Source organism: Saccostrea cucullata, unplaced genomic scaffold (assembly GCF_032062105.1).
Source record: "Saccostrea cucullata isolate Sc308-1 unplaced genomic scaffold, CSIRO_AGI_Scuc_v1 ctg1670, whole genome shotgun sequence".
Taxonomy (NCBI): domain Eukaryota; kingdom Metazoa; phylum Mollusca; class Bivalvia; order Ostreida; family Ostreidae; genus Saccostrea; species Saccostrea cuccullata.
The window spans coordinates 57,300-82,703 of record NW_026938074.1 but is presented as its reverse complement, the minus strand read 5'-3'; the positions used below and the strand labels follow the sequence as shown (position 1 = coordinate 82,703).

The following is a 25,404-nucleotide window of genomic DNA, read 5'->3' as shown; positions in this document are numbered from 1 at the left end:
AAGGAATAAAATGTATAATACAAAATGTTAAACTCTGATACATGTTAAAGGATGGAATGAAAACTCACATATATTAAGCTAAACATTCAAGAAAGTGAACTTTTTGCATATTTATTAATGAAAATTATTTAAGTTCAGGTAAAAATAAAATTATTCTTTCCCAAGAGAGATAACTCCTTATAACATACAAAGAAGATAACATAGAAAACTTATCTACACTGAAGAATGAATAGCAAGATTTAGAAGTAATTGAAAATCAATTTGTTTCTATCCCCACAACTTCTTAACAACAGTACTTCCCCTGTCAGACTCACCTACAGGGGTTATCTGCCCCTGACGTCCATACCCCTAGCTCCGCTGTCAGGAGTCCGTTTAGCACCCCCCTCCTCAGCTGTTTCCACCAGAGCCTGGCCATCGTCTCCTCAAAGTTCTGCTGGATACTCTGACGGACGTGCCACAGTGTGGTCAAATCCTGTCATAAAGTATTAATTAAGGGCTACAGTAAACTTTTATTTTTTTTCTCCTATAATCTACATGTATCTGTTTTTTTTAATCAATGATTCATGTATAAATTGTTCATAGTCAGTGAATATTTATACATGTATTGAATTACTGTAAATCACTTTTTATTCGCTAGAACTTTATTTTCGCGTAATTACGCGAGGCAGTGTACTCGCGAAAATATAATTCTCGCGTATAATAGTATTTCTTAAGATCATATAGAGCAATAACCACAATTCGTGAAAATTTTGTCTCGCTAATCAAGAGTCAATGACTATCTCGCGAAAATAAGGTGTCGCGAAAATTTAGTGATCTACAGTATCAAAGATACATGGCAACAGTATACATTCACAAGGTTTAGATATACAGTAAAACTCAGTTATAAAGAGCACACTTATAAGAAAATCTTGGATGCAATGGAACTTTTACAAACTCCTAACTGAAGACATTTCATTATCTTCTTTGTAGAGTTTGATTACAATGAAACTAAATTTGAGTTCATTGTGTCTTATGACCCAGTTTTGAGATGATCATTCCCTACTTACCTCCCTTTTACTCCTATTTGATTGGCTGAGGGTGAACACCTGACAGCTGGAGTGAAGATAGGCCCTGAGTGGGGACAGGGAGGTAATAAGAACAGCCAGATTTAGGGAGAGAGGAGCACCCTCTAATGTCAGCACTCCAGGGGAAACTCGCCATTCTACTTTCCCAGTAATCATTTCCCTAAAAACATTTGTGTTATTACAGTGATTATAAGCACAAAATATGCTTTAAATTTTATTCCAACAAAAATGTAATTAATCAGATTTCTTTCATAAAATTTATCATCAAACAAAAGAAACTTAATTAATTCCAGTGTACCAGTGATAAAAGGCAATCACAGAAGCAGATACGCCTAATAACTGAACACAATTACCTGTACGAACTTAAAGGTTTATCTTATTAAACAATAAATTTTAATTGTGAAACCTTAAGTTTTTGTCAATTTTCTGAAAAATAATGAATGAAGGTTTATGCACATGAAACAAATATTTAAACATAGTATTGATTAGGCTATATGAAATTGAAATTCTGGTTTTCAGGCTCACGCACATCCATTTTGAGGTAGCTGCATTACTTATTTTATTGTATTTTTTATAAAATAAAAAGTTGGTATTGTGGAGACCAATGCTGAAAAAAGTTCCGTCCTCACTTTTTCGTAGTTTAGTACTCAAATATTGCTTCTGGTAGTCATTTGCAAAGAGATTTGGCAATTCGGCTACTTCGTTTTAAAAAAAAATTAGAAGACATTGTCTACGATGTTCACATGTTGTTAAGCAATGGATAATGCAAACCCTTTGATCAGACATGGGAAGTATACCTGAACAAAAAAATTTTTCATTATTTTAAAGAAAATTCGAAAATTAAAATAAAAAAATACCGCCATCATCTTTTTTATTGCCAATAAAATGATAAATAAAATGCCTCCCTCCCATATCTGTTTTAGAGAAAATTGGCCTGAAAACCAGAGAATTAAATTTCTATAGCCAGTAGCTTAACACAATTGTATAACATGTAGTACATTGTACTTAATTTAGTTTCCAAAAAATATGACCATTATTAAGTGATAACAGTACTTACATCAGTGTTAATGGTTGTTTATGTATAGTGATTCCGTCATCCTTGTGTAAGTACACATAGTCCTGATCTTTCTTGTGTGAGTCAACCTTCATCTCAGTACTCCTGTGTGGTGAGACATAGCACAGAGTTCTGTCCCCTACTCTCACTGAAAGCAGAGTAAAATGACATTCAGTACTTTGTTTGAAAATGTCATAATGTGGGAATAAAACATCAATGTTTCTTCAATTTTAAAGTCAAAATATCAAAGATACATAGTGAACTATATTTAAGTTTTACCTTAGTTTCCATAACAAATAAACTTATATTTAATACTCCGATCACATGATTGTTTATATAGTTTGACAATCAAGAATAAATTATACCAGCAGCTAAATACTTGATAATTCAGACAAACCTTTAGAGAATGCATTCTGCATTTTCTGTATACGACAGAGGAGAGAAGGATCAGCCACAACACGCTGTAGGCTCTGTATGGAGTTAATCTACAACACAAAATATACAAGATAAAACAAAAATACAAAGTAAAACAAAAATAACAAAGTAAATTAGAAATTCAATGTAAATCAGAAAAACCAGATAAATCAAAACTAGATGTACTGTGAGCAATGAGCTCACTAAATGATACTCCCCACCTCCCATATGAATATAATGGCAGTGTTTATGTTTTGCTATGGGAAACCCAAAATAAGTGTCAGATCTAAAAGTAAAATAAAAGGTGCACAATAGCAATAGTAATGAAGATTCTGTGAAAGTCTCATCAAATTTCATTCAGTGGTATGAAAGGAGTAAAAGATAAGAGATGGGTGCCCCAAAGCATAACAGACAGACGGACGGACATCCTGATTACTATATATACCCTCCAACTTTTAAGCGGGGGTATAAATACATTCACATTTAAAACTGAATGAATATCAAAGTTAAAATGATTCAGTACATGTTAGTCCTGGACCAAATTATTACTTGAAATTGTTAGCATCTTTCTGGACTTCTGTCCAGAGTAAATTTTATACCATCTATGATATTTGATTCCCTGAGTTGATTATGGAGGTTTAATTACCTTCTTTAAATCATTTTCTGTTCCAGTTGTGGAGTTATGTCCCTTTACATTCCAAATCATTGACAATTTCTGTGTTTTCTTTCCCAAATTTTCTTTCAAACAAAAAGATGCAAGTCAATACATGTAAATTATGATATTCAATAAATATTTTAAGATTTGGAGTAATTTATCTGAAAATATTTTGATTGTTTGGAGTTATAAATTTTAAGATTTGAATAGGTCAATTATAAGTTCAAGTTTTATTCCGCGTATTTTAATTACATTCATTTTGAAAAAAAATCATGTTTTTAAAAACTTAATTAACGAAGCAGTCAAAATACTCATGACAAATAGGCCTCTATCATAGTTTTAATTATTCCGCATATTTTAATTATATTCATTTTGAAAAAAAATCATGTTTTTAAAAACTTAATTAATGAAGCAGTCAAAAAACTCATGACAAATAGGCCTCTATCATAGTTTACAGCAATATTTTTTTTGATTACAAGACAGAAGAGTTTATATTTATATTCCTACCAGCACTGTGGATCACTCTGTAGTCTAAGTGACGTAATAACTCTTCCAGGACTCGCGTACTGTTGTCTTCCTCCCCGTCAATAAGAGCAGGAAACCTGGATACATCCGCTAGCCTCTCCTCAATCTAAGCATCAAAATTAAAAGGTTTTAGTTATCTATATGAAGAATAATTTCATTATCTATATTTACTATAAAATCACATTTTTTTTGGGTGGGGGGTCTTTTTTCATGGTTTGAGAAAGAAAGGGTTAATTGTTAGGAAAATCTTTTGGTTATAAAAAACTGTAGACTTGTTAAACATTTAAAGTTTTACTTTCCATGAGCGGGGGGGGGGGGGGGGGGGGGGGGGGGGGGGCATGAATTTGTGGATCTCTTTATATCATAAAAACAACAAATTTATTCACCTACAAAAATAACTGACTGTACAGAAAGAAGAAATGCAATTTCATGGAAGCAAGTGAACAAATCGATCTATATATATATATATATATATATATATATATATATATATATATATATATATATATATATATATATATATATGACACATATTATTAAATTGATTATTTAAATTTTGTCTGCTTAATTAAATAGGAGCAAAAGGCATAAAATTGGAAAAACAAATTAAACTGATCCACCCAAGGGCTATTACTCTTATTCACTCTTACCCCTGCCAAATCATATATCACCATCGCCCGGGGAATTTGTAAACATATCACTGACCATGATTTATGTTTGTACAAAAACGAAATTGTGCAATCTAACTAAACGTAAACATTCAGTAAAGCCTAGCATTGAAGGGAAACACCCTGTCAGTAGGAAAACAGGTCATAGGAAACATACAGAATATCAACTTTTTATCAAAACTAAAGATTTAGAGATATTCAGTGCTAACTCATGAGAGAAATTTTCTAACACTTCAAATCTGATATTTTATAAACAAAATATTTTTATAAACAATGATCATAAATGCTTTTATATAAACAGTTTAATATATATCACAGAAAAACAGTCACAGGATCATGACGAATTTTCCAAAATCTTCACAATATAGTTAACACTGTTGCTGAAAACTCTAACTGCAACTTTAAAAAAAAAATTAATCTTAAATACATGTATTGATATACTTAATTCTACTTAAGATTATTTTATATACAGTAGTCAAAATGCCTATCATGCATCCCCCTTAGAGTAAGATATGAATATAAACTTGATCAAGTCAGTTTTGTGTAGCAAATTAAATTATTATTTCTGATATAAAATGCAAAAAGAGCTAGAGAAAATATTAGGAAGACTTTGTCTTTTCCTCCTCCTGATGGCATATGGTTTTCATTGTTTTATTCTGATTCATCAATTTCACCACAAATGGGCCAATAAAAAAGTAAAATATCACCATGATCTCCCCAATTAGCCAAGGATTAATTCTATTTTCTTGTCCCAAAAGTACACTTCATCAAATTGAATAAATAAAACAACTTATTTTGAAAACTTTGAACCAAATGTCAGATAGGATTTCCTCTTTGTTTGTGGATGAAATGATTTGATGAGAAATTAAGTGACGTTTATTACACAGTATTCTCCCCTGCATGTCAGATGTTTTTCAGGGTGAACCTGCAGTCAAAGGTCAATGAGGACAAAAAAACACAAATACACAAACAAATCACCATAGCTGTAGAGAAGATTCAAAGCGTAACAAGATTTAAAGAAGACTACCCTACTTTGCATTTTCCATTTTTTACACATTATAAGAATATTCTTCATTAGTTTTTTTCAACATATTTTAATCACCAACATTTTGTCTGAAGAGTTAATTATTATTAAATATTCAGTCAATACATTAAGATTTTTTAAGCCTTGTCAACACACCTAAGAAAACAAATAAACACCTAAAATAACACTGATTGATTTCTGTCTAAATCTACATCCTAGTTCTTTTATCCGATATCACATTACATTTCTCTGTACATGTACACAATATCAAGTGTACATCTTCAAGTAGATTAAATAGCTAATTCTTTCTTGATAAACTTTTTAGCCATTGCAAATATTAACCAGGGACAAAACATAGTTTCATATTAGTACAATGAACAAATGGTTTTTTTGAAATTAACAGAATATGCAGTTTCTGAGTGAAGGCTGGGGGGTCAATATTGCAAATACTGTTGACTTTCAAATTTGATATGAATGCCAAAAAAGTATTTATCAGAACATGCATACACTTGAGAAAAGGCATATTCTGGTTATAATCCATTTCATGAAAATTTGAAAATTTTGAAGAAAATTAATTACAGGTACCTTAAAAATCTTGTCTAAGATATCCAGCTTCTGAGATGCAGTTGTCCCTTTCTGCTGTTGGTTATTCAGCTTCTCTGGGAAGTCCTGCCCATCTTCACTAGACATTTTTCTAGCAAATTGATTTTGATGAATCCTTAGAAAATGGATGCCCTTGACCTCTGTGTGACCTTCAGGAGTGTGTGGGAGGTACAACACTATGTGGTAGGTCAGTAACAGGGAGGAAATTCCTATCAACAGCAGCAGCAGAAAAACGTCCTTGACCCCCAGTACTGAGGTGAACAGTGCCATGACATCAGGTCATCTCAAGGTCAATCTTCATTTAAAGGTCACAGCCTAGAGAGATACAAAAGCAGGCATATTAAATAAGGTCCTGTTGACTATAAATGAGATCATTTAAAAGCTGAATTCATTGCTTAATCACAACAATCTCATCTTTAAATCTAAAAGATTTTTTTTAACTAATGTGAATTATTTTGCACAAGAAAATAGGCAGTAAAATTTTGATAAGCGTATCAGGTATAATAAATGGTGTAGAATAGCCCTAGCCAATAATAACACGAAACTCAATAAAACTCAATCTTACAGAGCTAACGTACGTCCTGATCTAAATGAGAAATACACACCTGATGTGAAAAAAACATGACATTTCTGTCCAAAAAGGTAACTGAACTTACATAAACATGTGCCAAAAAACAATATCCAAAGAAAATGAAATTCCAGTTATATGCCAGATATTATCCAAACCAAAGGTTTTTGTCTAAACAATTTTCCCGTGAAAAGAAGCAGATTTGAGCTATAATCTCGTCGATAGCGGGAAATGCTTATCATGGTTAAACGAGAGTACCACAAGGAAATGTCAAAATGATATTCAACGGAGAAAGAACTTGTAGGTTTTCATTTGTCAATTTAATCTCCATCTTCTTCCTAATTGACTCCTTATAAGTGTGTCTGCCATTACAAGTCTGTATCAGTACATCATCACAAAAACATGTGCTAAAAGACTCACAAGTGGTATCAGTGGATTATAGTGAAATCCACCTAATACATTCACTAACTGATAATAAGATTCCATAATCATTACAGTCTGAAGATAATCTTGTTATCTGTCTCTCAAGTTTATCTACAACTTGTATAAATTTCAGTTTTCAAACACATTCCATATATTAATCAAGATATCTGAAGAAGTTGGGAAAGTGACACTTGGTGTGAAATACTACAAACACCAACCTTAGGCAGTAATCGCCTTCTCAGCTGTGGCTATACGAGGGGCCTTTTTTTTTATTTGTAAAGCATGACAACACAAAATGTGTGAAAATGCCACAATAGGAGAATCAACAACAGTGACTGCAAAATAATGCTGTAAACATAAAAAATAATCTGACAGAAATTAATACATAGGGTGTTACTCTAGCTTAGCTGATGACAGAAAACTCTTGCTATATTTACATTGAATATATTAAAAAACATTTTAGGATATTAAGTTACCGGGTAATTTCGATTTTCCTACAGACTGCAGAGGAAGAATTTTTTTAAAAAGTTTGTCATATATCCATCGGTGCAATATGACTCTAGAAGATTGTGATTGCAGATATAATTGTCACATTATACATAAACAGTACAGTATTTAATATTGATATCATTTTCCTGCTGCATATAATCAGGATCATTTACATTTTTTATGGCCTTGACAGCTGGAGTACAAAATAAACAACTATATAGCAACAGACGCTGGGCCCATTAAAGCATGTGTAACCACTGGTTCTTAGTAAAGTCACTAACAATAATATTCAATTTGTAACAGAACAGACCACTTTTACCTTTAACCCTATTGTCAGAAACCCTGCACCGATGGTCTCCCTTCTCTTACCTCAGAGAAGCCAGACCAACCCTGGGTTTCCAATGATGCTTTAACACTGATCCAAAGTGTAATTTTGGGAGACAATTGGGGGTGATTTCTAATGGAGGATTTATCTATAACCTGTTCTATCTGCTCTCCTTCGAATGAGTTTTCATTCAATATGCATGAATAATTTGAAATTTTAGGAAGGCAAGAACACAAATCTTTTATACGACAGAGTTGATAGAGAGATATTCCAATATCAGGGAGGGGCAAAAATGTATTTAAATTGTATTGGTTTGGTATGCCATGATATCAGTTTATGCATTGGGGCCCTAAGAAATTTTGTAGGAACAAAAATTGAACCTAGCTTCTAAATACCACTTAATGACACAAAATTCACAGCCCTGGAGTTTTCACAATCGTTGTATTTTTGGGGAAATATGAAGTGATACCCCTCCCTTATGTTGCCACTCCTTATTTAGTCCTAAAAGCGCAAGTCTCTAATGGCACTGTATAGTTCTCTTTATATATACTAAATTATACTTGTATAATATATACACCACCTGTGGGAGGAATGATTTCTAGCTCTGGCTGCGTGACCTTCAGCAGAGCTGCCAACATTCTGGAATGACAAATAGTAAGGCAGGGTCTAGGGACCACCTAGGCCCCCTGCCGCTGAAGATGTTTTGTAAATAGACATGCAATCTGAGGCATGTTTTCATTTTGTTTACTTTAAAACATTGACATGAATGTGGTCAGCCTTCTAAAACCGAAACGACAATACAAGCAAGCATTGTAAGAATTATGAAGATGTTATAATAGTAGAAACTATAGACTGCCAGCTATGAAAATACCGGTATTATAAACTTTGAACAAGAAAAACTGAAATCGGAAGAATATTGATAGAAATCGTAAGGCGTATTTTTGACGCTGATTTAGTACGCCTTACGCCAAAATCGTAAGGGTTGGCAGCTCTGCCTTCAGCATTCCTTGGCCTGGAATGCAGGGATACCTGGAATTTAGCACTAACTTCTACAGGTAAATCCAAGGTCTGAATGTCATATAGCTGGCAGACCTAGTGTCATGATTACCTCCCTTGTATCAAATTACTGCCAAACCAGAAACACCTGTATTTATCACTTAATTTTATCAAATGTGTTGTGAGAAGAATAATTAAAACATCACAAAATTTATTTAACAATTAAAACACTACATGTAAATTCAAATTTTCTTCAATATACACAAGTGCATCATAAACCGTTACTTGAGAAAGCCTAAAAAATTCAATTTACGTTTTTACATATCCAAAATCTAGGTTATATACTCCTCCCAAATGTGTTATTGTGGCACTATTAAAAGCAATTTATAAATTATATTACACATTTTTTATTCATTTTTTTTTACACAGTCATTTCATATTTTATATGCCTACAGCAATTATTATATAACATCAAGATTAATTTAGTATACATATAATGCGTAACAAAATACAAGAACAAGTTACCTCCCTTTAAAGAGCACAACTTGGTTGATATCTTCATTAATTATTTGTAATCCATGCACTCATATCCAGTGTCTTCATTCAACAAAATTTAAATCTGAATTTTCTTAAAATGAAATATTATTTGCTATGAAATGAGATTCACAAACTGTAACTAAAGAATCTGTTGTCTCTTTCTCAGAGAGAGATTTGTCATTCACAACTGACGCCAACTTTCTAAAAGGGAGAAAAATGGGAGTCTCTTCCTTTGACAGGGTTGATATAAACAACAAAAGAAATAGATAAAATTTCCAACCAATATGTAACTTTTATATAGATAAATTACTGTAAGCAGTTAGTTTTATTGCAGGGCTCCATTACTTTTGTGTTGATAACATCATCTATTCTGTCTTTTTAATGTTTCTCAGATAATGTTTGTGTGTCCTTTTTATGCCCCATGAAATACATGTATATATAGCTACATTGTATACAAATACAAAGTATTACCGTAAATCTGGAAATTTTTGCTGTAGATAAATTTTTAGCAAATTTGCGAGTTCATTGCATTCACAAAAATATTTTTCTTAAAAATAAATTACCAGTAAGAAAATGAAAGCAAAGCAGTGGTCATTCGCAAAATTTTGAAACGTAAAAATTTATCAACAGCATTTTGACCCGAATTCGCAAAATAAAATCGACGTAAAAATTTCCAGATTTACGGTATCTGACCCAATTTTAATGATGCATACTATTGAAACAGCATTTTTTTTTATTATATTGTAATAATTAAATTTTTCAGACTTAATTTAATCTGCAGGGAGTAAAATGCTATGAATTTTAGGCCAGAGTAACATATCCTATCCCCCATACAATATGTACTCAAGGGGTTGAGTAAATCAGCAACCAGCAACTGGCAAATCCAATGTATCAAATATTAATTGAACTATTGTACACGTATCTGTCACAGTAAGAGGTTGTGTGTCTATGTAGAACATGTGTTGCCCTCCTAGCAGGTCATTTTTATTTATTTTTTTGTTGTTGTATGTATCTATTACACTCAGGGACCAGCCCGGTGGTTTACTAGCCCCGGGCCAGAAGATGGCAATATCTCTAAATATATCTGTCAGATGGATTTTTTATATGGTCACTCGTCACTTAATCACTTGTTCAAAATGTAATTCACTTGCTTGAATCCCTGTAATTATTTCCTTATAGCTGGACAAACACCTTCCCATAAATCACCTGTCTCGTTACTGCAGGTAAACTCTAGTTATACTAGTCACAAAGATTGACCGAGAAGTCGTTAAGGAAAATCCTCAAAAATAAAAAGCTGGGATTTTATCAGTAATGGAGTTCAAACGCCAACTGAAAGATGAGCCCCTCACAAAGCCTGGGGTAGCTTTGCTTGGAATCACTTGGAGAGTTTAATTAAATCCTGTGTCCGCTTTTCAAATCTAAATGACTGAAAATTTGTCTGATCCACGGATAATTTACAAGATAATGTGTCGTGAACCCATTTAAGCAAAAATAAAGAACTTTAAAAGAAACCTCACAGTTTTAAGTGTTAGGTTAAAATCCCTCTTGCTTGTTGAAAACTATCGTTAACTATTTCTTTACATCATCATTGGCAATGTAAAAGTGTCTATACCGTATTGTCATTTATAACAGTTACACATGCAACAGAATTTAGGAAAGTTAAGGCAGAGATTGTCATTTTTTTTTCTTTACAAATACTATCTACACTGTCAGTCTTTCTTAGCAAAATTAATCAGTTCTGACAAGCATTCAAAGGTAAAGAAATAAAATCAGGAATTTTTTAAATTGGTAATATATTGAATAAATATGCAAATCAAACTCCTGATTAATATGGTATGTGCCTTGCTAATTTCCCTGCAAATCAAATTTTGAGAAAAATTTTAATCAACTTTAATTATAAGTCTAGAATGTTTCAAAATTAGGAAATCATTTATTTTCAAAATTAAAAAAAATCTTCATTTTTCACTGTAAGTTAGCAGTAGTTAAGGAACATCCTTAAAAAGCATATAAATACATTGTGTATAAGTAATATGGAATAATCATGGGGTCATCTGCTCCTATTTTGCAAGCTTCTCAAGTTATTTTTACATTTTAATTACTTAATTTACATGTAAAAAACATTTTTATTTTGCCATACAGATCTGAGGGCCAATAAAAATGTCAAAAAAGAATACAATATGTTACAATCAGTTACACAGGTAACTCACCTGTTTGTTTTGAGCTGGTCCAGGATGGCAGAAACTGTGACAATGGGAGGATGACATTGATATAATTGTAGTGAAATGTTTCACCCAGGGGTGCTTTGTCAAGTCATTAATATCCCAAAGTCCTCCGAAGGCCTTATAAACAAAATCCAACTGCTCTGGCAGTCAAGCGGAAAAAATCCTGCATTTAATTCTAGTCACAGAAATCGCAACATGCACGAGGGCCATTGTCCACCTGTAATGTACAGAGTCAAAATGTACAAGCACAAGGAATAGTCAAGGTTGAATTACATAACATACTTCCTAATCCGATTAAAATGGAAATTTAAATTGGACAGAATTTAAGCGTCACGAGCAGAAAAAGCACATACAAATTAATTAACATATTTTACCTGTGTGTTAGTCCAACAGTGTACTATTTAATGTATTCCTGGCTTTTTTCAGTGTTTTTTTTTTACTTGTTCAAAATCTTTGTGTGTGTCTGAGTATCACTCCATAATCTTTCAGCGAGGCCAATGAAAAAAAAATAAAATCTTGACATACTTAGAATCTGATACTGTTACATCGGGTTGGATTTTGTCATTTGAAACCAAGAGATTTTCTCGGCGACTAATTCCTTAAAGCCTTTGTAACCACTCTACTTGAAAACTGTGAAAACATTTATTTAGCTTGAGGAAAGTTAACAAGATTTTAAATAAGTTTTATGTCTTGACACTAAAACAAACTAAAGTACAACTGTGAAAATGAATAAAGCCCCTTGAAGCATTAATCTTGGACAAACTGGCCATATCTATTTTCTTCTGAATTTACAGAAGCAATGTGTCCAAATGTTTCTCTTCAAATAACTAATATTTTGTTTAGTGGTCTCAGAGAAAGAGAGTAACACCTGTGTTTACTGGAGATAGCTCAGCTGTAACTCTACTTTAGCTCTATACTATGTATACTACAGGTATTTATTACATTGATCTTACAAAGAATATTTACCAATGGATATACCTTTACATTGATCTATGCTTATAAGTGATTTTTTTGATGATGTTTTCTTTGTATTGTTTTTTTTAATAACTATATAGATATACAAACACCCTGGCTCAAACTTGAAACAGGTTGGGCTATGAACTGTATATATATTAAACTACATAATTATATACAACACAGCTTAGCTATACAAAAAATGCTCATAATGCATTATGCTTACAACAAGGTGATTTTCATCCCCCATGGTTCTACATTATACCTGTATACCTGTATTGTTATCTCTCAAATTTGTTCACAGTGAAACTAAATTGATTCAATTTTACTTCAGAAATCATGTCTGATGTGTAAAACATTGGTCATTAATTATAGCCCCATCCTATCCTTAGGGGACATGATTTCAACAAACATAACCAGAAGTCTCTGTCGAGACTGTAGCTCTACTGGTTTGTACTTATAATAAAGAAAGAGAAAAGTAGCAGTTGGGACTTAAAACTTTACAAAAGCAATAAATAGAATAATGATCCTTGATTAAGTCTCTTTTTGAGGCAAGATTGCAATAAGACTACAACTGTACGAGTAGCTTTTAATAAAATTTTACAGAATTTTCAATTTAAATTACTATGGCAACATAAATCATCAAAATCAAAAACACAAAACTGATAATTATGTATCTCAGTGTAGTCTGCTTGTGTGCGAAGTTATTTAAGGAATCACTGTCTAGGTAGGAGAGTATGCCAGGGCATCAACAATAGTGGGAAACATGGGATAATTTGCATGGGATAATTTGCATAACGGGCAAAGCCCGTTATGCTAAAATTATCCCATGTTTCCCACTATTGTTGATGTTCCTGGCATACTCTCAAAACTAGACAGTGATTCCTTATATTTTCATTTTTATTTGTTTTTGTAATCATCCATAGATTGGAAATACACAAGACTTTTCATGTTATTTTCCATTGGCCGACCTGTAATGTCAAATTTTACTATAAAAAAATAGTCCCATACAAACACGAAACAAACTTAATGATTATTAAATTATACTGCAGTCAAATATCAACATTTACAAAATAAACAAAAAAAAAATTTATTACGATCAAAGCAATCTTGCTAACTTTAATTATATATGTGACCTAGATTTAGGTTGTCGGAAGCAGGAACACATGTACAAGGGCCATTCAAAAATTATGCAGACTGTGCTATTATTTACTCTTGCAGACATGATGTAGTTATGAAATTTCACAGAAATATGTATCTTAAAGATTCCAATAAATTTTGGATAAAATTTCTGTATTTTAAAAAAATTCTACTAAAATTATCGGTGTATTGATAATGCTGATGGAGAGGTACGGAGCACGACAAAAAATTTGAAACAAAAGCATGCGGAACCCAAAATTTAACTCATTAATTTCCTAAAATTAGCGATATTTTTCGACAGGTTTCTTAAATATATCTTTAAATTGTTCTGTTATTATGTATTTAGATTTCTGACGTGATATTTTAAGTACTAACAGAAATATAGTGATTTTTCTCTGATGCAATTCCCGTGAAAACGACTGTGAAAATAACGTCTCCTGAATTGACGGCGCACCACATTTTTGTTAAATTATGTGTAATGCTCCAGATATCGCAAACATAGATCCAAAATATGCATAATAAAACATGTAGTAAACTAGTGTATTTGTGACATTTGTCCACAAATAGCAAATTGAAATTTTAGACCGTTAGACCTCTGTAAAAAGGCTATACGGGAGAACGGGAAGAAGATTATCGACGAAAACTTTCTCCGGACTGTAAAGAACGTGATTGAGAGTAACCAATATCACACTATATTTCATAAATACCTGCAGTTTTTGGTTTTAAAACAAAAAAAGAATATTCTTTACTTGTTTAATAGATTTTAAGCTTGACAAGAAATGGTGTTTGGATGTTGAGTAGATAAGGTTACTCAAACTGTACAGGAACTCTTGGGAATATGTTGAGAAAATGAAAGCTCAATCACATATTTTTTTTTGTAATGCCTGTGACGTCGAAGATTTTGCTACTCCGTGACTTTATGATTTGTTCTGAAAAATCACTCAAAATTGACACCAATTTACAACATTTTGATATGAAATTTTGAAGACTATATAAGTAAAGATTCTTTTATATCATGTGTGACATTTTGCCCGATTATGTCGTCAAATATTTTTTCTGTGCAACAAGTCCGCATAATTTTTGAACGGCCCTCGTATATACACTATGTCACTTCTCCACCGCCATATTGAATGCAATGTTGCAGTTGATGAAACAGGAGTTGGTCAGCATGGTCAGGAAACAGAATTGTGTGTGTTAAAATAACAGAGGACGTTGAATTGCGTAAGAAGTTGGATGGTAATGACTGAGGGACGATGTCTGTATCGGATGATCTATGTGGCAATGCTTATTTCTCCACATGGTTCAGATGGGCTGTTTACATGTTTACGGAAGTGAAGTTCTCGGTCTCGCGAGGCCTCGTTGATAATGGACAGAGTTGCGCTACTGACTTGCTTTTGATCCGAAGATAGTTCATTATTTATTTTGTTCGTAAAAAGATTTATCATATCTAATTACTTAGTAAACAATTAAACAAAACATCGTTTTTTCAATATATTTATACGCCAATCATATACATGCAAGTTTGACATTTGAACTTTCAGTACTATTTCAATCTACAGAGAAATTTACATGCCACAGGAATCACGGCGGAATAAACAAGATTCACTTTTGTAGTGTTTATCATAGGGAAAACAATTGGAAATGGAAATATATCAAAATCAGACCAAAACTGTAGGAGGAGTAGCATTTTAAATGTATTTCAAAGAAATTTCTATTTTAATTAACAACGGCTACACTGTTCATCGAAATCAAAAACCAATGAAGAGACTTATGTATCTTAGCGTAGTCTACTTGTGTGCCAAGTTATATTGAAATCAGACTTAAACTGTAGGAGGAGTAGCGTTTTGAATGTTTTTCGCAGAAATTTCTATTTTTAGTAACCATGGCAACACCGTTCATCGAAATCAGAACCGATATACAGAATTATGTATCTTAGTGTAGTCTACTTGTGTGCCAAGTTATATTGAAATCAGACTTAAACTGTAAGAGAAGTAGCATTTTGAATGTTTTTCAAAGAATTTCTATTTTTAGTAACCATGGCAACACCGTTCATCAAAATCAAAAACCGATAAACAGAATCATGTATCTTAGTGTAGTCTACTTGTGTGCCAAATTACACTGAAACCAGACCAAAACTATAAGAAGAGTAGCATTTTAAATGTATTTCAAAAAATTTATTTTTTTAGTAACCACGGCAACACCCTTCATCGAAATCATAAACCGATACACAGAATTATGTATCTTAGTGTAGCCTACTTGTGTGCCAAGTTATACTGAAATCAGACCAAAACTGTAGGAGGAGTAGTGTTTTGAAAAATTGTTTACAGATGGACAGACAGCTAGACAGCTAGACAGTATCACATAAGCTCTTCTGGTCTCTGACCAGTAGAGCTAAAAATTTACACTTCCTAAGGATGCTTCCAAATCAAAATAATTTAACTAATCATGCCTTTGCAGTTCTTGTGAAGATTTTTTAAGATTTTTCTTATACATTCCTTTGTAAAACTTGATCACTATATTGGACCTGCCCTACCCTTGGAAGTCATGATTTGATCAAATCTTAATTTAATTTTAATATACCTGAGGATGCCATCATATCATTATGACTAACATGATCATCAGATGCTGGACCTGGCTTGGCTATGAACTTGGAAGGGACTCGGACAGTTCTCTTCTGGACACCAGAGGAAACAGAAGAGAGGAAGGCACAAAGTCAATTGACGACAGACATTGGAAGCCAAACCTAAAGAACAAAAGAGAAGCTTTCATGAGCACACTCTAAAAGATAGCCAGGGATAGACAAATAAGTAATCATGCCCTTGCCCTTCTTGAAAAGAACATTTTTTTCAGTATATTCCTTTGTAAAATATTTATAAACACTGTGGCCCTGCCCTACCCCTGAGGGTCATGATTTGAACCAATATTAACATCTGAATGTACACTTCATGAGGACTTTTTCATATAGAGTTATTATGAACAAAGATGTAGCCAATTCATGGAGAAAAAAAGTTTTCTTGAATCCCTGGCAATTTCTTTCTAAAGTCTTCTGGATATTACAAATTAAGTTATAACATTTTATCTAGTACTAATACTAGTCTAAGATTTACTTTTATGTCAATTTTATTTCTTGAGATACCATGTATTTTCAACTTACCTGTGATAAATTCATAATTTCTATTTTTTCAGCTTTCAGAATCTCTTGATGAACAGAATTGATGTCTCCTGTAAACACCCCCCCCCTTCAAAGTATGCTCCAATACATTAAAAGGGGAGGGGGTACAAGGGTCCCTTCAACAGTGATAGCATTACGCAGACTGCGGATAGCAAATGCCATGGCTTTTGAATCAGTCCACTACCAGCTCATCTGAAATTAAATTCAATGTGTATTATCTTAAATTATTACATGTATTTCAAAAATATAGTTAATTCTTTCAAATATATATCGAGTATTGTACAAGTAGAATTTTAGTGAGACTAAATTCTCCTTATAAAATTGGTATCTAATTTTAGCATTGCTGCAAGAATTTTAGCAATTTTGTGATGTCTTGAAAGATGAATGTAACCTCAAATGTGGAATGAAAATTTTAGTAATCTCAACAGCCTTGCTAAATGTGCCAAAATTAAATCTCACCATTAGGGGTGTGGAGAAGGGGGTTTAGAATCCACATCAGTGATAGGATGTTTGCTAGCTAACATATATTGCTTATTTTCCTTTCCTACACAACAATCCATGGGGATGCCTTACGAGGATCCTAAAAATACACAGGCCTGAAAAAAATATCCAACCAACAATTGTACATACAGTGGAGCCTCATTTATCCGGACGCTTTGGTTCCTAGTCAATTTGTCCGGATATGTGAAGCGTCCGGATATCTGAATAACCAGTTAAACAAGACAAAATAACATTAAAAAATTCTGTTCCGATCAAAAGTCGTCCGGATACTGAAGCATCCGGATATCTGGCGTCCGGATATCTGAAAGCCCACTGTACATCTACCAAGGACGATCAATGGAAGGAGATGGAGATGGATATAGGCCACATTCTCTGAAGGAAAGCAGACAGCTTGAACGTTAAAAATAAATAAGTCACAAGTATTTTACTATTCATCTATGTACCATGGGCTATCCATAGGCGTCGAAAGCGGGGGGGGGGGGGGGGGTCTCCCTCTTTTTCGGAAATATATACATAATAATGGCATTGGAAATTGGGGTTTACCTTTTTCTGTTCGTTTGCCCCCCCCCCCCACTTTCAATATGCCCCCTTCCCCACTTTCAATTTGCTTCCGATGCCTATACCATCAAAAATGACAACCCAACTCATAGAAAGTTCTAACACTGCAGTTGTTGAACCACAGGCACTTGTTTCGTTTACGGGGTACCCCCTACCTATAGGTAGGGGGTACCCCGTACACGAAACAAGTGCCTGTGTGTTGAACACTTTTAAGCAAAAGATGAATTTCCATTGTTTGAGTTACTATGCACTATATTGTGTTCGGTGAGAAGTGGATAAGTATGATTGCTTCTCATTGTGCTGAACTGTTACCAATCATATCCTGTTGGCCATAACTGACGTCTTTCAGCATGTAAGACTTTTATAATTTCATTCAAGAAATAACTGTGTAGTCACTCATCAAAAGCCCCAAAACTTTTAGAACTTTCAGTACAAAGTCTCTCAATGCGATTCCAGTTAGTTCTCTTTGTACATCATATTTTACCCTGAACAATACGGACATTATCCATGATGAGTTGAAAATTCGCGGGAAGCTGTCAATCAGAGTCGGGTTCATGATTCCAGCTCTAGTCAGCCTTTCAAAATTTTAATTTTTATTTTCCCCAGTTGTGGCTTAAAGTCATTAGACCGAAAGTGGAGTTAAGTATTTAGCATTTCACTCAGAGAAAGAGAAAGGAAAAAATATAGCCTAATGTAATGACAAGAAAAAAACAAAAACAAAATATATCTATATCCGACTCGTCGCAGTTCGGAATTCCAAATTCCGATTTATTTTTATTTTATAGAAGAAATTGTATATCCCGTTGTAATTTTCAGGAAAATAAAAATTCAGCTTGTATTTATTCAATGAATCGAGAATAAATGAGTGGCGGACTAGCCCCTAGTAAAAGTACTGTGTACGTGGGCAATTTGCCTTTTTCCTTAACAAATAATGATATCCATAAAATTTTCGAGAAATATGGAAGGGTGGCCAAGTGAGTATCTATTGCTAATGCTTCTTAACACTGCTTAAAGATGAACAAGACTCTTATTTTAATAGGCATACACTATTTTCGATATATTTTTTACGAAACATCAATACTAGAGTATACTCTTCGCACTCGTTACACAAATCAGTCTAGTCGAACCCTCAAACGGGGGTGTACCCCCAAACGAGGGTTTTCCTTCCCTTAATGCAACGCGCGAAAGTCAAGAACGATAACTCTTCCTATTTAAAAAATATATATATTTTTAAAAAATCACAAACATGCAAAAATGATTCGTCTACACCTTTGTTTTCAATTAAAAAAAAAAAAAAAATTACTTTTCGTTTTTATTTACCTCATTTCTGAAGCACAAAAGTTTGTTTACAGGACAGAGGAAATTCTGACAGGCACAGAAGAAAGTGTCGAAAAATAATTAATAACATGTTTATTACACAAAATTTGTAATACCGGGGAATGGAATTATATGTAGTTTAACTTTAAACAAAACATTGTTTGTTTATTCATCCGTTTTTATTAAATTATGCATCAAAAATCTATTTGTATCAAGCATGGAGGTCAAGGCACAGAATACGCTAACTTTGGGAGAGAAAAAGTCTCAATTTTTGCAATAAACATATATTTTTTCGCAATACAATCTCTTTAAACATCTTTAATCTATCAAATTTGAGTACATACAGAGCTACGAAATAATCCATCACTTTGCACGAGCATATTTTGTGGACCACACGTTTTTCCGTGAAAACGGCACTTTTTTGAGTGTCTGCGCATGCGCGTACCCCCGTTTGAGGGTACGGATTTCCTACTTCCGTTTACCCCCGTTTGAGGGTTCGACTAGACTGCAAATAGGCGCTTGGTTTCAAGATGGTGTATTTTGTGTATTGTGTGTTTTTCTACATGTTCTAGGTGTGCCTGAATACCCTCATAAAACTAAAAAATCACTGAAATTAGCACGTTATAAAAATGTCATATTTACTGTATATAAAAAGAGTAAAGGAGCGTCACTCTCCATCTTGAAAATCAGGGGGTACCTCGGTTCACACTTAATTTTCATCTATATCTACATTTTTCCTACCGGTGTCGGTAGAGATCTAGCTTCAGAAGTGATCGAATGACTACTCCCTTTCATCTGTTGAACTATATATGCCGTTTTAAATATGCAGTGAACCGAAACGTCCTTGATTCTTGCACTTGTTTATCAAAAGCAATGGAAGTGCCAATTTTTAATAATAAAAAATGTAGAGGCATCCCGTTTCTGACCTCTCAAGATTCTCCCTGAATTCCAGGAACCTCTACATTTTTCATCATTAAAAATCGGCACTTATATTGCTTTCGATTTCTGTGCTAGGTATTGAGGATGTTTTGGGTTTACTGCATGTTTTATATGGCAAGTTCAAATCGGCAGACGTTTGAAAGGCGTAATTCAATCATTTTTGAAGCTAGATCTCACATAGATTAAGGGCGACACCCGTAGGAAAAATGTGAAGATCGTTTGTTTGATATAGATGAAAATTAATAGTTTTTGACTGCTGAAAAAATTCAGATTTTCAGTTTCCCTATAATAAAAAACAATAAAATTGGAATCATTGAGTTGTAAAAAACAATATTGAAAGTAATTTAGATTATTTACTCTCAAGTTAAGTACACTAAATTTCCCCCCCCCCCCCACGCTCCTTTACTCTTTTTATATACAGTATTGAGTAAATATGACATTTCTAAAACATGCTAATTTTGGCGAATTTTTATTTTTATTTTGATGAGGGTATTCAGACAAACCTAGAAAAACACATAATACACAAAATACACCATCCTGAAACCAAGCGCCTATGGTTACACATGACTGCTTTATTGTCACGGGTATCCGCGTGGATTGGCGACCTGTGTTCGTGCTGGTTATCTTGTATTATCTTTGTTTTCATTTTATTGCAGTTGCGCATATATTTGTGTTTGTTTGTATACTGCACTGTGTATAGCATACGTCCGTGTTCACGTGTGACAATTCCTTACACTGAACAGTGTCTTAGTGATTTGCTCTATTTATAGGGGCCTGCAGATATAGCGAGAACTCAAACATATATGACGGACAAATTCTTTTTACGAATAGTGTTCAGATTTAATGATAATCCAGTGTTCAATTTATTTTTAAAATATTTTAGATTGTTCACTTGAAACAGTTATAACCACCATTTTTCTGTTTAATTCTTGATCTCAAAACACAAGATTGTTTGATGTATATGACTTGCTGTGCTTGGTTAATAGTGTAAAAAATGATGACTTGTCTTTTGCGTTACTGTTTAAATGTTTTTTTTTTAATTTATTCATTTGTCTTTTAGAGTTACAGTTCTAAAGGACAATGAGAGAAGAAGTAAAGGCGTAGCATTCATTCTATTTATAGACAGAGACTCCGCCTTTAAGGCTGTAAGTGCCCTGAACAAAACTGAGGTATGTTAGTAGACACTGCTCTTTTATATAACCATTTTTTAGAATTTCTGCCTTTTCTGGGAATATGCATATATCATGTATATGCATTTGTGTGTGTGTTTATCTGTGTGTTTCTAGATTTTTTAAAATAATATACCTGTCCTTTTACTTTATATTATACATGTACATGTATGTTGTCTTGTGATTTTTAACATTATTTTGTATGGATGGAAGAGAAACAGTCCACAGATAGTTTGAACTTGAATTTAACTTTTTGCAGATGTTTGGAAGAACAATAAAATGCAATATTGCAAAAGATAATGGGAGAACTACAGAGTTTATAAAGAGAAAGGATTACCCTGATAAATCCAGATGTTACGAATGTGGTGTAAGTAAACTTCAGATACTAGTAGTTTGTAAACCCTCAAGTGATTAACCCTGAGGCTATACATGTACTATAATATATTATAGTATGTACTCATTATCAGCGGTATGCCCTCCTTCAAAGAAAGGAGTTCATATTGCTTTGCTGCTGTGTGTCTGCATGTGTCTGTCTGTCCATCTGTTGGTCCACAGACAGTCTCCATTCATTTTCTTTGCAGAGAAGTTGCAGATACTGAAATGAAATTTGGTATTCATATTTATCATAAGAATACAGTTTAAATAAAGTTCTATTTTGGGTATGATTGAACAATTTTTGACAGAGTAATGCCCTTTGAACATAAAAAAATTCCAATTATTTGCAGTTTCCATTCATTTTCTCTGCAAGTAAGTCGAAGGGGATCGGACATTACTGTTTCACAAACATCTATTGGTTTTGAGGTTATGATTATGCTGAGGACAAGAGCTAAATAAGATATTATGCATATGCATAATTATGGAGATTTTAGAATTTGTAATCATTTTATAGGAAGAAGGCCATCTGAGTTACAAGTGTCCAAAAAATCTCCTTGGAGAAAGGGATCCACCTCCCAAGAAAGAAAGAAAGAGAAAGAAACAAAAAGAAGAGGAATACGGGTCGGTATAATGTCAACTGTTATAGTTCATTACAATGCAATCCAAAATCTAATTCCTGGTACAACTTGTACCATAGGTTAATGAATTCCTTGTAAAATTTAGGCTGTTATGATTTAGCTGAAGTTTATGTTTGAAGCACAACAAAAAAATTTAAAAACAAAGATGTAGAATCCTAATTTTACTCACTTATAAGTTGAAAATTTGAGGGCCATATAAGCAAAGATTTTTTTTCATAATGAGTTATGCCATCAAATATTCTTTTCCTGTGCAAAAAAGCCTTTATACATGTACGAACAAATGTAATGAGGACAAATGGACATATCACCTTTGTACATTTAAAGATAGATGCAGTCACATATTTAAAATGTACAGGTGTAATTTTGAATTTAAATTTTACACCTGTACAATTGTAGGTGTGACAAACAGGTACTAGCAGTTTAAAGTTAGTACTGATATAGTTATTAATGGATGTATCACACATGATATACAAAATCAGATTATCTCAACAGGATCCTGATTGTCATTCTCAGAAATTCAAAAATATAAACCGTCATCTTCACTAGCCAAGGGTTTTAGGTCCACTCCAGTCCCAGTTTATGGGGAGAAGAGCAGACCAAAAACCCTTGGCCAAAGATGATACCATGTAAAACCACAGGCCTTTAGATCGCTTACAAAAAAAATTTGAGGTCACACACAATTTTTTTTAAGCAATTTCATGTTTTACCAATTCTAAGTTGCATGTGTGTATTTCATCATTCACTTTGAGAGAATTCCTTTCAAAGCTTAAGTTTATGTTAATTTGGCCGGACAGACTGAAGGATCTATTCATATCAACTCTACGGTGGTTTTTTTTTTTGTTATTTTGTTCATATAACAGTATGCTAGCCCGGGCAAGGCAGAAAGTTAAAGGCAAGGTGAGATGTTGAAGGTGATTTGTTTATTTGTAGTGAAGAAGAGGAAGACAGTGATGAAGAGACTGAAGATCCTGCCCTGGAAAGTCTGTCAGCAGCTATTAAATATCAGGTACACATGTACTTACTGTCAGTAGCAATTAAATATTAGGTATACATGAATTTACTGTCAGCGGCCATTAAATATCAGGTACACACGTACTTAATGTCGGCGGCTATTAAATATCAGGTACACATGTAATGAATATCAGCGGCCATGAAATACTAGTATCAGGTACACATTCTTACTGAGAGCAACCATTAAATATCAGGTACACAGCAGCCATTAAATATCAGATTCACATTTACTTAATGTCAGCGCCATGAAATATCAGGTTCCTCCCCTAGCTGGGGGTTGAGGATGAATACCAGAGTAACCATGGTATAACGGCATTACATGTATAGGTAGGGAAATTGCCCAACCCCCGGGTCTTAGGCACAGCCCTAATAAATCGAGTTTCATTATCTGCAGCAACAAAATAAGGAGCATTAGACTAATTACCCCCTATTTTAAATGTATAATAATTTAAGACTAGATGTGTAATACTATACTAATTCTAGTTATACCCCTTTACACAGCAACAACAGCTAGATCGGGAGTCCTTGCAGTACGCTGCTTCTGCCTCCTCCCCTGTCCCTGAAGAAGATGAACCACAGCGTAAAAAATACAAAAAAGATGCTTACTTCAGCGATGAAGAGGAGTTTGATGATGGTTGATACAAACTTTAGCATAGGAAGAAGAATTTAAATTACGGTTGATGTAAACTAGTGACTGCTCTTTCATGGCTGTTTGCTTCCATTTGATACAGAGTTTTGTCAATCAGGTGAAAAAGATTTTTATTTCAAAAGTTGAACAATGTTTTCCCCAGCCCCTTAGAATGTTAACATTAATTTTATTAATTTATGTTTGAGTAATATAAATTCCCTTCCCTTTGTTCAGATTGTTATTATATAGAACTACTTTACTGATGTGGTTACATTCACAATGTATGCAGAAAGATTTAGAATGGCCTCAAATTTTATGATTGGTTTTAAATTAAAAACCAGTACATGTTTGCATTAAGTTTAATTTACTACATGCTTGACAGAAAACTCTTCATTGAAGCGTATTTATTTCTCGGTTTATCTCATAACAGCATAAAAACAGAGCAAGTAAAAGCAGTCAGTGTACGTCTTTGGAAGCATCTGTACATGTAACTCACTGTATCAAAAAGATTTCAATGTAATAATGTGTGTATGATTATTTAATTCATACAGCATTGAGGTGATATACAAACCACTTAGGCTGTGTAAATTTATTGAAACAGCACAGGATGTTTTGCATATACAGGTATCATCCTTACCTCATACCATTTAAATAACTTATACAATGAAATAAAACATAATGCATATATCTGATGTTTCTTTTATTTTTGAAACCCAGTTATAATTGTGAGCAATACCATTGGATCTCTTGAAGCCTTATTCCAAGTGGAGAGGCTTTCGCCAACATCCACTTCTTTTTGCTGGCCGTCATGTTGTTATTCTGGAAAACATATACATGTAAATATAGAACCTGTGACAGCCTACACTTCATCTAACATTTCATCTGAAATATTATAAATATTAAAACTCAATTGTCACAAGAAAATCAACCTTACATATCTTTCATCCATATTTACAAGTTCTCATACCTGCATTCAAACTAATGCTTTTCTACCACAATTTGCAATCCTCGGTTGACTCCGCTATGCTCCATTCAGTGATCGGGGCATGTACGAGCTACCTATGGAGTCAGAGTGTTCTTCTCGAGTTATTTGCTCAAAATTTTGAATCCCGGATGTAGAATAGTGAAAATAGATTAACAACACGTGAAGTTTGGTTTTCTTGTGACTTTGGATGTATTTATGTTGAAGTTGTTAATTTAACACTCCTGTTACATATAATCAGAGGTATTTCAAATGAAATGTTAGATGAAGTGTAGGCAGTCACAGGTTCTATATTTACATGTATATGTTTTCCAGAATAACAACATGAAGGCCTGTATTTTAGAGAAGTGGATGACGGCAAAAGCCTGTCCAATTTATGAACATATTTTATATTCATTAACATGATTATCTAATTAAACAAAGAAATTCAAAGCCTGCTTTGCAGGGACTTGA

General features: G+C 33.4%; 2 protein-coding genes across 6 annotated transcripts in view; one reads left to right on the top strand and one right to left on the bottom strand.

The window, feature by feature from the left end:
- Positions 1–12,268, bottom strand: part of LOC134249372 (cadherin-like and PC-esterase domain-containing protein 1) — a 28,119-nt gene extending 15,851 nt beyond the window's left edge. Inside the window, exons 1-9 of one of the 5 annotated variants that reach the window (XM_062731727.1) lie at positions 11,942–12,268; positions 11,553–11,784; positions 5,990–6,322; positions 3,695–3,818; positions 3,179–3,270; positions 2,516–2,603; positions 2,122–2,266; positions 1,047–1,224; positions 315–472 (exon numbers count right to left, since the gene is read on the bottom strand). In XM_062731727.1, coding sequence (XP_062587711.1) covers positions 315–472; positions 1,047–1,224; positions 2,122–2,266; positions 2,516–2,603; positions 3,179–3,270; positions 3,695–3,818; positions 5,990–6,277 — 1,073 coding nt within the window. In that variant the 5' untranslated portion in view covers positions 6,278–6,322; positions 11,553–11,784; positions 11,942–12,268. Of the gene's footprint in view, positions 1–314; positions 473–1,046; positions 1,225–2,121; positions 2,267–2,515; positions 2,604–3,178; positions 3,271–3,694; positions 3,819–5,989; positions 6,323–6,612; positions 6,926–7,216; positions 7,304–8,392; positions 8,424–11,552; positions 11,785–11,941 lie in introns of those variants that run through there. The other 4 variants (XM_062731730.1, XM_062731731.1, XM_062731728.1 and 1 more) reach the window with 4 other exon arrangements.
- A 6,406-nt stretch (positions 12,269–18,674) lies between these two features.
- LOC134249371 (zinc finger CCHC-type and RNA-binding motif-containing protein 1-like) lies at positions 18,675–24,654 on the top strand. Its single transcript, XM_062731726.1, has 6 exons — positions 18,675–18,866; positions 21,209–21,317; positions 21,577–21,684; positions 22,207–22,313; positions 23,261–23,336; positions 23,843–24,654. Exons 1-6 carry the CDS (start codon positions 18,754–18,756, stop codon positions 23,978–23,980), a joined length of 651 nt encoding a protein of 216 aa, XP_062587710.1. The 5' UTR covers positions 18,675–18,753; the 3' UTR covers positions 23,981–24,654.
- The last annotated feature ends 750 nt before the right edge of the window (positions 24,655–25,404 follow it).

What these genes read in the sequence shown, in the direction of transcription:
- LOC134249371 (XM_062731726.1), top strand. Translation starts at nt 18,754, where the DNA reads ATGAGTGGCGGACTAGCCCCTAGTAAAAGTACTGTGTACGTGGGCAAT. An exon ending in AAATATGGAAGGGTGGCCAA is followed by an intron (nt 18,867 to 21,208) that starts GTGAGTATCTAT and finishes TTTGTCTTTTAG; the next exon opens with AGTTACAGTTCTAAAGGACA. An exon ending in CAGCAGCTATTAAATATCAG is followed by an intron (nt 23,337 to 23,842) that starts GTACACATGTAC and finishes CCCTTTACACAG; the next exon opens with CAACAACAGCTAGATCGGGA.